This window comes from Vespula pensylvanica, chromosome 3 (assembly GCF_014466175.1).
Source record: "Vespula pensylvanica isolate Volc-1 chromosome 3, ASM1446617v1, whole genome shotgun sequence".
In the NCBI taxonomy this organism is placed as follows: domain Eukaryota; kingdom Metazoa; phylum Arthropoda; class Insecta; order Hymenoptera; family Vespidae; genus Vespula; species Vespula pensylvanica.
This window is the reverse complement of record NC_057687.1, coordinates 6,811,390-6,825,570: the sequence shown is the minus strand read 5'-3', so window position 1 is coordinate 6,825,570 and position 14,181 is coordinate 6,811,390. Positions and strand designations below refer to the sequence as shown.

The following is a 14,181-nucleotide window of genomic DNA, read 5'->3' as shown; positions in this document are numbered from 1 at the left end:
AGGAAAAATATTATTTTAGACTTAGAAGAAGATGGCGATGAGGGTGACGGTATAATGGAGAGCGAGATAATACATGCCGACAAGGATCCCATAAATTCCGATTATCCGGCTGATTGTTGTCCAGAAAATTGTTATAAAAAATTTCCGTTTTTGGCTGGCGACGACGATGCTCCGTTTTGGCAAGGATGGACGAATTTGAGGCTGAAGACTTTCCAATTGATCGAAAATAAATATTTCGAGAGTGCGGTTATAACGATGATTCTATTGAGTAGTTTAGCTCTCGTAAGTGTTTTCATATGTTGATATACGAATAAAATATCACGTTTTATTATTAATCAACTTTACGATTTAGGCCTTGGAAGATGTCCATTTGCAGCAACGACCCATCCTGCAAGATATTCTTTATTACATGGACAGAATTTTCACTGTGATTTTCTTCCTCGAAATGTTGATCAAATGGCTGGCCCTTGGCTTCAAGAAATATTTCACGAATGCCTGGTGCTGGCTCGATTTCATCATCGTCATGGTAAGTTACGAATCTTTTTTTATCCTAAACCTGTGTAACATATGTCTTACTGTGATATCGTTAGATTCTCCCACGAACGCATGTAATCACTATGATTTTTATTACATACATTTGGAATCTCACGTAAAGTGACATATTTAACATAATTATATAAATATATATATACATACATATTTATATGATTACACGCGTTCTCTTTCTCCAAATATTTGTATTATCGATCATCGAGCGATTTCGTCTAAATTTTATCAAGCAACGAATATATAAAAAAAAAAAAAAAGAAAAAAGACGAAACTTATCCTTTTAAAGATCATAATCGAACAAAACTAACCATTCGAGAGAAATCGTTCGAGGGATCTAAGCGAGATGGACTCTTCTTACATGTGTCAAACTTACTCGATTCTAGCACGAAAATTCTGACTAAAAATAATATATATTATACATATCTCAAGAAACAAGAAAAAAACAATGTCAAACTCGTATGAAAAGTAAAAATCGTGCTGGAATTAAGTGATTAGTCCTAAGTATTTTGAAATTGTTTCTCCCATGAAAAAAAAAAAAAAAGGAAAAAAAAAAAGAAAGAAAAAAATCTCGCCCATGAGAAAATCTGTCCGTTTAACTCCCCCTTTATATCTATCTATCTATCTATTTCTATCTATCCCTATATCTATCTATCGATCTATCTATCTCTCTTTCTCTCTTTACATATATATATACATATATATATATACATATATATACATATATATATATATATATACATACACATTTATATACATACATATATTTCTTTCTTTCTTATCTTCATTCTTTCAATCCCTCTACTCTCCTTACGAATAAAAATCCCTATACGAAGCACTAGGAGCCGAACGTGGAAGCTTCCAGTGGATTTCTCTTAATCGATCACGCTACATATGTATAACCGTTAAGGTATAGCATTTAAGACGTACGATGCATCGATCTGACCAATGTTTAATGACAATAGCTATCACTGATCAACTTGGGCGCGATCTGGGCCGGCGCCGCCGACATCCCGGCCTTCCGTTCGATGAGAACACTGAGGGCCTTGAGGCCTTTACGAGCAGTCTCGCGATGGGAGGGCATGAAAGTAAGTCATCGGTCTATACGAGGACTTGAAACGAAAACGAGCCTCGTTCAACGATCTATAAATCGACCCTTTTCTTAGCGGATCGTTGCGAAATCGACGGATCGATCGGGATTATTATTATTATCATCATCATCATCGTTATTAATATTATTATTGTTATTATTATTGTTATTATTATTATTATTATTATTATTATTATTATTATTGTGATTGTTGTTATTGTTAAAGAAAGAAAGAAAGAAAGAAAGAAAAGGTAGAAAAAACGAACAAACAAATTATCATCATCGCAGGCATGTCGTTTCGAGTCGTCGATCTTTCTTTTCGAATTTTTTTATATTTCTTTTAATCTCTTTTTTTTTTTTCTTCTTTTTTTACTCCTTCGCCTAAATCGATCCGTCGTAAGCGCGAAACACGGCCTACGATGGTCGTGAAATAAAAGAAAGAAAACAAAAAAAAAAAAGAATACAGAATAAAAAAAATAAAGAAAAAAAAAATATGTTTCAAAACGAGAAGCAACGAATCGAGGATGAAATTCGGCAGAGCGAATTCAAATAAAAAAAAATCTATATATATATATATATACATATATCTACATAAATAAAAGAAAAAAATCTGACGAAAGCGAATATCGCAAAATATAAAGAGACATATTGTATAATGCTACAGCGAAATTTGTAGCGCATACTGTGGTGTGCTTTACCGATGTGCAGAGGTACATACACTGGCGTCTCTACTTGATGTCTGCACTGATTATATTGGAGTCTTTGTCGTACTATAGCCTAACGCCTATGTACGCCTTTTTCTAACGAGTCTTTGGTACCAGTGATCGTTGTGCAAAAAGTATTAACGTGACATTTGTATATTTAACGTACGTTATTCTGAACGACGTGTATTTATATCCACCATGCAGTCATGTATATTATATATATATCATATATAATATATATATAATATATATATAATATATATATACCAATATATATACACATAATTTATAATTATATAGATGCTTTTTTTGTGTAAGTGTACGAAGCCACCGGACGCCCAACGATGTGTGCGAGCCCCCTTTCTTTCTTTTCTTTTGTGTTTGATCAACAGTTTGAAAACAATCATCTCTCTCTCTTTCTTTCTTTCTCTCTATTTCTATCGATCTATCTATCTATCTATCTATCTATCTATCTATCTATCTATCTATCTATCTATCTATCTAACCATCTATCTATCTATCTATCTATCTATCTATCTATCTATCTATCTATCTATCTATCTATCTATCTATCTATCTATCTATCTATCTATATAACTATCTATCGATCTATCTATCTATCTATCTATCTATCTATCTATCTTTTTCTATTGAGACGCACGGACGCTTATCGATGTTGTTGTTTCATTTCTTCTTCCTTCCTTAAAAAAATAAAAAATAAAAAAAAAGAATAAAAAAAAATTGGCAAAGCAGATCGTTACTTGCGATCCTATTACCTACCGAGGCTTTATCAATCCGCTAGGCAAACTCGTTGTATATGTATTTATTGTAACCTTTGCCGTGCGTCTCCGTGGCAAGTATTACAGACCTTAACACGTTTGTTTCAGGATGGATCGTGTCCAATGATATCGTCGTGTGTGTGTTCCTGTATATTGATATATATGAATCGTTCGTTGCTATCTATCTATCTCTATCTCATTATCTCTGTCTATATATACATATATACAATATACATATATATATATATATATTCTATATATATATATATATGATCTATTTATCTATTTCTTTCAACGTATACGTATAGTACGCATCCGCGCTATACCTATATATATATATATATGTATATTCTCCTATTTATTATTATGATTATAATTATAATTATTATTATAATTATTATTATGATTATTATTATTATTATTATTATTATTATTATTATTATTATTATTATTATTATCATTATTATTATCGTTGAATCGCTGCGTGTGTGTGCCATTACCTGGGCTCTGTCCAGCCGCCTCTTATCCCTTCTTATATTTATTTGTCGTATCTATTCACTGTGTGCGTATTATATATCATCGTCGTCGTCATTGTCATCGTCGTTATCATCATCACCATCATCATCATCATCATCATCATTCTCATCATCATCACCACCATCATCACCATTATCGTCATCATCGTCGTCGTCGTCATCATCATCATCATCATCATCATCATTGTCGTCGTCATCATCATCATCATCATCATCATCATCATCATCATCATCATTATTATTATTATTATTATTATTATTATTATTACTATTAGATTTTATTCCATATATATATATATATATGTATATATGTATATATGGAAAAATCAGCTACCCAACAGATATCTCAGCAGGATCCCGTTGTCTCTCTGCTTGCTACTACTATTGAAGGAGCGTCCAGCGCAGATTTGCGAGAATTTTTTGGCAGCCCCGGAACTCCGTCCATCGTCACTTCCGTTAAACCTCTTTCTTTCTCTCTCTCTCTCTCTCTCTCTCTCTCTCTCTCTCTCTCTCTCTCTCTTTCCATCTCGTCTTTCTCTTTTTTTAATTCTTCCATCAACCTAATATAACCTTTTCTCTTTCTCTTTCTATATATATATATATATATACATATATACGTATATATATTATATATATTATATTATTATATATAATATATATATGTAAATATATACAGGATATACCACATAAAATGATCGATTGAAAATTGCTAGTTTCGAAAAGAATTTCTTAATAATGTCAATTAATATATAAATCATTCGATTGGAAATTTTTTATAGAAAAGAAAGTTTGAGTAAAATTAAACACATAAAGTAAATAATTTTACATGGTTAAACCTGTATATTCTATATCTATATCTATAAATCAATCTATCTCTGTTTATCCGTCTATTAGTCCATCCTAAAGAAAAGCTAACGATCCTAATTTCTGGATATTATTCTATCCTTATATATAATCGGTTAGATACTTCCTTTCGAAATCCCGTCGAACGTTCCAATCGAAATAATCCGAAATACTTCAGCCCTGTAGTCTGTCTACATCTTGCTGTGATTCGCTCTCGTTTCTCGCTCGCAGGTGTCGCTCATTAACTTCGTAGCGTCGCTCTGTGGCGCTGGCGGGATCCAAGCCTTCAAAACAATGAGGACCCTAAGGGCCCTAAGGCCACTCAGGGCGATGTCTAGAATGCAGGGGATGCGGGTATGTAGCCCTACGTCTCAGCGGACCTTGTCACTTGCTCTTTGAGATTTCCGAGATTGTCATATCGAGTTCTTTCGATTATACACCTATATAAATATAAATATATATGTATATAAACATATATCTATATAATATATTATGATTATATACAAATATATATATATATCAATATATTCCATACGATCTTTTTTAACTATAAATTAATAATTGATGTATAAGAAATCCGATACGTATGTTCCAAACAGAAACAAAATTTAATTACAACAAAAAACTAAACGAAAGAACCGACAAAGTATCTTTCTCTTTCTTTCTCTTTCTCTCTCTCTCTCTCTCTCTCTCTCTCTCTCTTTCTCTCTCTTTCTCTCTTTCTTTCACTCACTCTTTCTCTCCCCCCCCCTCTCTCTCTTTCTTTCTTTCTTTTACTTTCACGAGACGTCTCGACATTTCGAGTATTTCTCGTTATCGGAAATGAAAAGAAAGAGGAGAAAATGGAAATAAAAGAAAAGTAAAAAATAAATAAAAAAAGAAAAAAATGGAGAAAGAACCTTTCCTCCAGCTCGATTCATAATCGTAACATCCCCTCCTTTATACGTTTATCCATCGTACCCCTCACTCTACCCTCTTCACCCCTTTCTCAAAACCCCCTCTCCCTTTTTTATTATCTCATGCACGTGATTATGCATATATCCGAGCGTACGATCGTCGCGAATGCACACAGCTTGCGAAAATATATTATATTATGCATACATGCATACGCGTAGAGAAATAAACTCATAGTAGATATATATCCCCAATTAGATGCAATCATTAAAATTACACATGCAGTAGAAACAACAGCAACAGCAACATTAACAACAACAAAACCAACAATTTACAACAGCTACAGCAGCATCCACGATCTCGACAAAAGAATTTTCTCGGTCGAAGTTATTTTTCTCTTTTTCGTTTTTCCCTTTTGTTTAAAAGTGAACGATGAAAAAAAGAAAGAAAAAAGAAAAAAAAAGAAAAAGGATTGAAAGCCCCAAAAGATAGAAAAGTTTCGAACTTGAATTATCTTCTTCTTCTTGATCTCCTTGATCTTGATCTATCTCGTTCTCTCGATTTTTTGCATTTTAAAGATTCGATTATTCAACGAGTGTTAATTCATTTGTTCTCGAATTAAATGATCCAAACTTTGTTAAACAATAATGGGTCTATTATAGAAGAACGTAGTAACAAATCCCAAAAATCATATATGATACTATAATAAAATTATAAAAAAATAAGATGACCGATTCCTTTCTATAATATTTCTAATCTCTCTCTCTCTCTCTCTCTCTCTCTCTCTCTCTCTCTCTCTCTCTCTCTATCTCTCTTTCTCTTTATCTTACTATCTTCCCATCTATCTCTCTTTCTGTCTCTCTATTTATCTATCTTTTTCTCCTTTAACGCAAGATCGTTACGTGACATACATATATAAGTATATACATACATATATATATATATATATATATATATATACATATAATACATCGTTCTACATTAAACTGCAACACAAGGTCGCTGAGGCACTGGGCGTAGAGTTATTGTCATGCCCACGCCCTGACACCATTTATCTACCTTTTATAGTAGCTCGCTCTGCAACTTTCTCTCTTTCTCTTTCTCTCTCTCTCTCTCTTTCTGCAATCTTCCTTCAAAAACTAATCGATCATTTCGATTTCTTGGAGACCTTCACTCTTTCCCCCTCCCTTACTATTTTCACTTTTTCTTTTTTTTTCACTTTCCCCTCTCTCTCTCTCTCTCTTTTTATTTTGCTAACACGACATGTATATATTCACAAGCTTGCATATCCTTTCTCTCTCTCTCTATTTCTTATCTCACTTATCCCATAAATGTGATTATGCTTTCTCGCTAAGCTCCCTCCTTCTCCTATTCTCTCCATCTCTCTTTCTCTCTCTCTCTCTCTCTCTCTCTCTCTCTCCCTCTCTCTTTCGTCCTCACTCTCTCTCTCTCTCTTTCTCTTTCTCTCTCTCTCTCTCTCTCTCTCTCTCTCTTGCTTTCTTTCTTTTTTCTATCTTTCTACCCATTTTGCCTAGCATAACGCTTTCAGCATAATGCATACACGCTTCTTGCTCTCGTGCTGATCTTCCACGTTCTATCACGTTTTTCCGTGTTCGTTCTTTATATCTACATAGAGCTTTATCTTCGTAGCTCGTATATTACATAGCGCTATTCTTCTCTTTCGTTTTCTTTTTCTTCTTCTTCTTCTTCTTCTTCTTCTATTTCTACTTTACCGATATTACTTATACACGAATACAAAACACGCAATAACTGTACTAGCAATAATAATAGTAGTCATGGTAGCAGTAATAGTAGTAGTAGCGGTAGCAATAGCAGTAGCAATAGCAGTAGTAATAGTAGTAGTAATAGTAGTAGTAGTAATAGTAGTAATAATAGTAGAGTAGTAGTGTAGTAGCACTAATAGTAATAGTAATAGTTAGCAAATCGCTAAGGATACGTATATACATATGTATATGTATATGTATCCAATGCGTCCAACATCAAATCACGACGATCGGCCTGATGATTGTATACATGTCTGACTTTATTCAAATTTTTCTACTGAATATTCGAAAGAATATCAACGAGTCATTCAAATATCTCGAATGAGATAACAAAACCTCACGTGACTTGTTATATCTCGTATATAGTAAGTACTAATCTTTTGCAAAGATTCGAAGATATATTGATTTTTTTTTTTTTTTTTTTCCCATTGAATTCTTGATTTTCTTCATTATTTCTTTTTTTTTTTAATTCGCTTTTTGTCATTAAATTCAAAAAACGAAGCGCAATTCGTTATCGAATATCTGCTGGTTTTATTTCTTTTTTTAATCGTAATCGAAGGTCTTTAAAGAATAAAAAAAGAAATAGGATTAATTCAGAGTTTTCATGAAATTGTTTCAAGAACGCGTTGGTTGGCTTTTTTTATCTTTTTTCTTTTTTTTATGAAAAGATATTAAATTTATGTGGCCGATCGAGTACACTCGATACATCGGGTGCGTCTTTCTCTTTCTATTTCTACTTCTCTATCACACTCTCTCTCTCTCTCTCTCTCTCTCTCTCTCTCTCTGTCTCTCTCTCTCTTTCTTTTTATCAATCTCTCTCTCTCTCTCTCTTTCTCACTATCTCTCTCTTTCTCTTTCTCTCTTTCACACTTTCTCTCTCTGTCTGTCGCACAAAATCGCGTAGGCGCATATAGGCGCATATATACATACATATACAAATTTAGAGACGCATATAGAGACGCATATATAGTTGGCGCATCATAGAATAGCGCATATACAATAGAAGCGCATATACATTATATATTTCTAGATCAAAGTTACGGAGTAAATTGAAAAGGAAGCTTTTCAATAGTTTCCTTATTCTCACAGGTAGTCGTCAACGCTTTGGTACAAGCTATTCCATCCATCTTTAACGTCTTGCTGGTCTGCCTTATTTTTTGGCTGATTTTCGCCATCATGGGCGTGCAGCTGTTCGCCGGCAAGTACTACAAGGTGAGATTAATTTAAATCTCATAAAGGACAAATTTTTAAATGTTATATATCGTTTAATACGAAATTGTTTTGTATGAAAATGTTCTGAAAAAAAAAAAAAAGAACAGAAAAAAAGAATTATCTTAAATACAAAATTTATAAGAATGATATAAGTATACTATACTGAATTATATTTATGTAATTTATAATACTAATATGTATTTCTATATATAAATTAATACAGTATACTTATATTATCATGTTTTATATCTTTCGTGGATATGAATAAAAAATTTTATTCGTCGCGAATAAAAAGAAAAGAAAATAAGATCAAAACAATTTTGCCGACTTCGTTAAAGATAAAATTCGGATCGATTTGATTGCAGTGTGTCGATGCGAATAAGACTACGCTTAGCCACGAAATCATACCGGATCGAAACGCTTGTCTAGCGGAAAATTACACGTGGGAAAACTCGCCGATGAATTTCGATCACGTCGGTAAAGCATACCTGTGCCTCTTCCAAGTGGCGACCTTCAAAGGATGGATACAGATCATGAACGACGCGATCGATTCGCGGGAGGTAAAAAATATTTTTGTCGCGTTAACAATGGAACTATCAACGTGATCAACTGCGATCCTCTATGATTCTTTTTCTTTTTTGTACCTTTTTGTTTCTCTTTTTTTTTTTTTCAAAATTTATCTGTTCAGGTCGACAAGCAACCGATACGCGAGACGAACATCTACATGTATCTCTATTTCGTATTTTTCATCATATTCGGATCGTTTTTTACCCTTAACCTATTCATCGGTGTGATCATCGACAATTTCAACGAGCAGAAAAAGAAAGCCGGTGGTTCACTCGAGATGTTCATGACGGAAGATCAGAAGAAATATTACAATGCAATGAAAAAGATGGGCAGCAAGAAGCCGCTCAAGGCGATTCCACGTCCAATCGTAAATAATCATTATATCCAATTTAAATACGATATAATTGTTTCTTTTTTTCTTTGTTCCTTTTTTTCGCTTTCGTTCAAATTAATCATCTTTGTATATTGATTTCAGTGGAGACCGCAAGCTATAGTGTTCGAAATAGTGACGGACAAAATGTTCGATATGATAATCATGTTGTTCATCGGACTGAACATGCTCACGATGACATTGGACCATTATCAAATGAGCGACACATTCAGCAGCGTTCTGGACTATCTCAATATGATATTCATTGTGATATTCACCACCGAGTGTCTCATGAAGATTTTCGCCCTACGTTACCATTATTTCAAGGAGCCCTGGAACCTCTTTGATTTAACTGTTGTTATATTATCAATATTAGGTAACGTAACATAATGATTAACTCAGTCGTATGACTCTGATGAAACGATGTCAAGATTACGACGAAACTAAGGATTCTGTTGGTTTTCTTTTGTTTTTTCCATCACAAAATGGCAATTCGTTTGTAAAACGAGCATATCTAACGACACGAATGCTTTATCATTTTTAGTATTTCTTCTTACGTAGTGGCTACTATAGTATAAGCATCGTCATAGGCATGCAACGGCAAAACATTTTTTAACAACTATTACACATCTTGATATCACTTCACTTTTATATCTCTCGCACGTAAGACTTTCTTCGAAATAATGAAAGCACAAAAGAAAAGAAAAAAACTAAAAGGAAAAAAACCAACAGATTCGTACGTTTCATTCGCGTCGCAACGACTGATCGATACCATTAAGTTACGTCGCCTTACATTGACGTGACTTTGATGTTATCCTTATTTCCCTCTATGTGACATCCATACCACTATCCTCAAAGAAAAAGTGTACAGACGAGTCGCCGACGCACTATACTGCTTTGTCTCGTGACGACGAAAGGCACTACGGAGATAGATAAAAAGAAAAAATGTTAATGTACGCGCGTGTGGGTGTTATAAAAATTTTTTACAAAAAGAAAATACCTATATGTGAGATATAATATATAAATATATAATACGATATAATTTATTATATATTATATATTCGTATAATAATATAAATAAATATATGACATTTATTATCTCTGGCCACTATCGTTCGTCACGAGGAAAAGTCGATAAATACGTGCGCAAAATATTAATATTTATTTATTCGGCACGTCGAACAATTTTTATCGATGTTACCGGTAAGATGGGGTCTGTATCAAATAGATCATAGATACTATTTTCTAAATCAATTTCTCTTAGATCTTAGTCGAGATCGTGTTTTCTTCTCGATTTTGGAATGTCACGATATTTCATGAACATACACATTTTTCTATTCTAGTGAGAAATCTTGTTCTTTTCACTGCACAGTAGATATAAAAAGAGAAGTGAGATGATACGATCTTACTGTTAAGTAGATCTCGATCGAATATTTTCGAAGGATTTGATTGCACGATTTTAATATTTTCTCGCGCGTATGCATCTTCACGGTTTCTTATGTCAATGATCGTAGATATTCGATAGTTAGAATACGACAGAGCATGAATCTTTTTTTCTTTTCACCGACATGTTTCTTCTTTTTTCACTAGAGATATGAATTAGCAAATGATGCACTTATATGCTTTTATATTGCGAAAAGATTAAAAATAAAAAAAAGAAAGAGCTCGTTCATTTCACGGTAGATACATACGAACGATTCTCGCCTATAGTTTAACAAACAATTTCGGGTACACTGACCACAACGCGTTCAACTAACCGATCAACGCCTTTCAAATAGATCAGATCTTTGATACACGACGGCTACGTAGGATTTCTACGAATGCATGGCATTTTGTTTTTTTTTTTTTTTTTGATTTCCTCTATTTCTTTTTTTTATATATATATATATATATATATGGATCGACGAATGCACGAAAAATTTTCTTTAGAAATTTTTCAATCAATTCGGGCACTGCCTCTGACCACGATCTTCCAAATGTTTTTTATTTATTTATTTTTTTTTACTATCTCTGCCTCTCTCTTTCTCCGTCATCTCCATTCTCCCATACCCAAATCTCCCTGTTAAGTATAAAAATTGTTCTAACATTAACTCTTCCTACCGCAACAGGTCTGGTGCTCAGCGATATAATCGAGAAATACTTCGTATCTCCGACCTTGCTTCGAGTAGTGAGAGTGGCAAAGGTCGGTCGTGTGCTACGTCTTGTGAAGGGTGCGAAGGGCATCCGTACTTTATTATTCGCTCTCGCGATGTCCTTGCCTGCTCTATTCAACATTTGCCTACTGCTGTTCCTCGTAATGTTCATCTTCGCTATCTTTGGAATGTCCTTCTTCATGCACGTTAAGGACAAGAGCGGTCTGGACGATGTATATAACTTTAAGACGTTCGGGCAGTCGATGATACTGCTGTTCCAGGTAAGTGAACGTGATCGTTCAAGACAAAACGAAAAGAAAGAAAAAATGGAAAAGAGAAAAAAATGTACTTATCGATCCGATAGAGATTACTCGTTAATTTATACGATATATTTGCATAAACAGATGTCAACGTCCGCCGGTTGGGACGGCGTTCTGGACGGCATAATAAACGAAGAGGATTGTCAGGAGCCGAACAACGAGATCGGTTATCCAGGCAATTGCGGTTCGTCGACGATCGGCATCGCCTATCTCCTGTCGTACCTGGTGATAAGTTTCTTGATCGTGATAAACATGTACATCGCGGTTATCTTGGAGAATTACTCTCAGGCAACGGAGGACGTACAGGAGGGTCTTACGGACGACGATTACGACATGTATTATGAGATTTGGCAACAATTCGATCCGAAGGGTACACAGTACATAAGATACGATCAGCTTTCGGACTTCTTAGACGTTTTGGAGCCACCGTTGCAGATACACAAGCCGAACAAGTATAAGATCGTTTCGATGGATATACCGATATGTAAGGGTGACCTTATGTTTTGCGTCGATATACTCGACGCCCTTACGAAGGACTTCTTCGCGCGTAAGGGCAATCCGATCGAAGAAACCGGCGAATTGGGCGAAGTTCAAACTCGTCCAGGTGAGACCGGTTACGAGCCGGTTTCGTCTACCCTTTGGCGTCAACGCGAGGAATATTGCGCGCGGCTTATCCAGAATGCCTGGAGAAAGCACAAACAGCAACGTCTCGGCGGGCCGAGCGAGGAAAGCGACGATCCAGACACGGATCCGCGTGTACGACAAACCGCTGTACTCGTCGAGAGCGACGGCTTCGTCACGAAGAACGGCCATCGCGTCGTCATTCACAGTCGATCGCCAAGCGTCACCTCGAGAACGGCCGACGTCTGATCATTGCCGTCGTCAAACTCGCCGAAATCTTAAGACATTATCAACCGAGCTGCTCCTCGCTAGCAACGCAATTGCCGCCATTGCCGTCGCCATCGCCGTCGCCGTCGTTAACGTCGTCGTCATTCCTGCCATCGTCATTAATCCTGCCATCGTCATCGCAAGAACAGAAAGAAGAAAAAGAAGAAGAAGAAGAAGAAAAGGAAAAAGTCGAAGCAACGTTACGGACAACACTGTCCTCCTCTTTGTCGTCGTCGTCGTCGTCGTCGTCATCGTCGTCGTCGTCGTCGTCTTCGTCGTCGTCGTCGTCGTTGTCGTTATCGAAAGCCTACGATGATCGATCTCGCGCTTACCATCCGAAAAAGACACTCCTAAAACGCGATTGTACATTAACCATTCCTTCTCCAACGAGTTGCCTTCAATCGACATTAAAGCGAAGCGACGAAGAGGAAGAAGAATAATAAGAAGACGAAGAAAAAAACGAAGAAAAGAAGAAGAGGACGAGACGAGTCGGACTTCGGGGCCCGCTTCCCCCGACAAAAATCGTGGCACGGGGCCCGGCTCGAGCTACCAACCCCCTTCTTCTTCTATATATATATATTTAAATATATATATATATAAATATGCATATATGTGTGTATGTGTGTGTGTGTGTGTGCGTTAGTCACGTGACCGAGGACGATGATCGATGGCAAGATGGCGCGCGGCCCACGTGGCTCGAGTCGAGGACGACCCACGCGTCGTATATATATCGTATATATATCTATATACATATATTCTATATATATATATATATATATATATATATATATGGATATATATACACACACCACTAGCTCGATTTCCGCGATTACTACCTGCCGTTTGGATTTTTTACAACGTTTTACAGGAGGTCGGCCGGCAGCTCGAACGTGGAATGAGACCGCGCTGCCAGAAAAGCGCGCGGCGACGACGACGTGATTGGACGAAGAGGACGAATAGAAGAAGAGAGAAAGAGAGAGAGAGAGAGAGAGAGAGATAGGAAAGGAGCGGAAAAGTAAGAAAGAGAAAGAAAGAGAAAGAGAAAAAAAGAAAGAGAGAAAAAAAAGATGGCTGCAAGAAGAAGTGAAGTCGCGTGAAACTAACGATCCAGCCTTCTCCGTTTTCTACGATCGTAATCTACATGGCTGCTTTGCGCGCTCGCGAGACTCGCGACCATTTTATTCTATACGTCACTCTTCTACGTCATCCCATCGTCATCGTCATCATCCTCGTTGCCTACGCTCGTCCTTTCCTTTTTCTCCTCTTCTCTGCCTTTCTCTTTGCGTCGCTCAACTGGCGACACACATTGTAGGTATATTGATAACATGGAAAAACACGTAACAGGGATCGTAATACGTGAAACCGAGAACAAATATCACCGGTGTTCACCGATATTAATATATATGGTAACTATGGAACAAATTATGTCGCTTAACGTAATCATTCTTTTCGAATTAATTCGAGAGGATATAAATACATATAATCGGTTAGTTACTATATATATTAAAGAAGAAAA

At 35.8% G+C, this 14,181-nt stretch overlaps 1 protein-coding gene across 19 annotated transcripts in view; it reads left to right on the top strand.

Annotated features, from left to right (window-relative positions):
- The window catches only part of LOC122627764 (sodium channel protein para), a 54,870-nt gene extending 41,209 nt beyond the window's left edge, over window positions 1-13,661 (top strand). For 16 of the 19 annotated variants that reach the window (XM_043809224.1, XM_043809219.1, XM_043809233.1 and 13 more), the window contains 9 exons: window positions 20-282; window positions 353-526; window positions 4,730-4,852; window positions 8,266-8,388; window positions 8,754-8,948; window positions 9,077-9,322; window positions 9,431-9,701; window positions 11,434-11,738; window positions 11,862-13,661. In XM_043809224.1, coding sequence (XP_043665159.1) covers window positions 20-282; window positions 353-526; window positions 4,730-4,852; window positions 8,266-8,388; window positions 8,754-8,948; window positions 9,077-9,322; window positions 9,431-9,701; window positions 11,434-11,738; window positions 11,862-12,647 — 2,486 coding nt within the window. In that variant the 3' untranslated portion in view covers window positions 12,648-13,661. Of the gene's footprint in view, window positions 1-19; window positions 283-352; window positions 527-1,511; window positions 1,635-4,729; window positions 4,853-8,265; window positions 8,389-8,753; window positions 8,949-9,076; window positions 9,323-9,430; window positions 9,702-11,433; window positions 11,739-11,861 lie in introns of all 19 variants that reach the window. The other 3 variants (XM_043809236.1, XM_043809235.1, XM_043809232.1) reach the window with 1 other exon arrangement.
- Window positions 13,662-14,181: the final 520 nt, after the last annotated feature.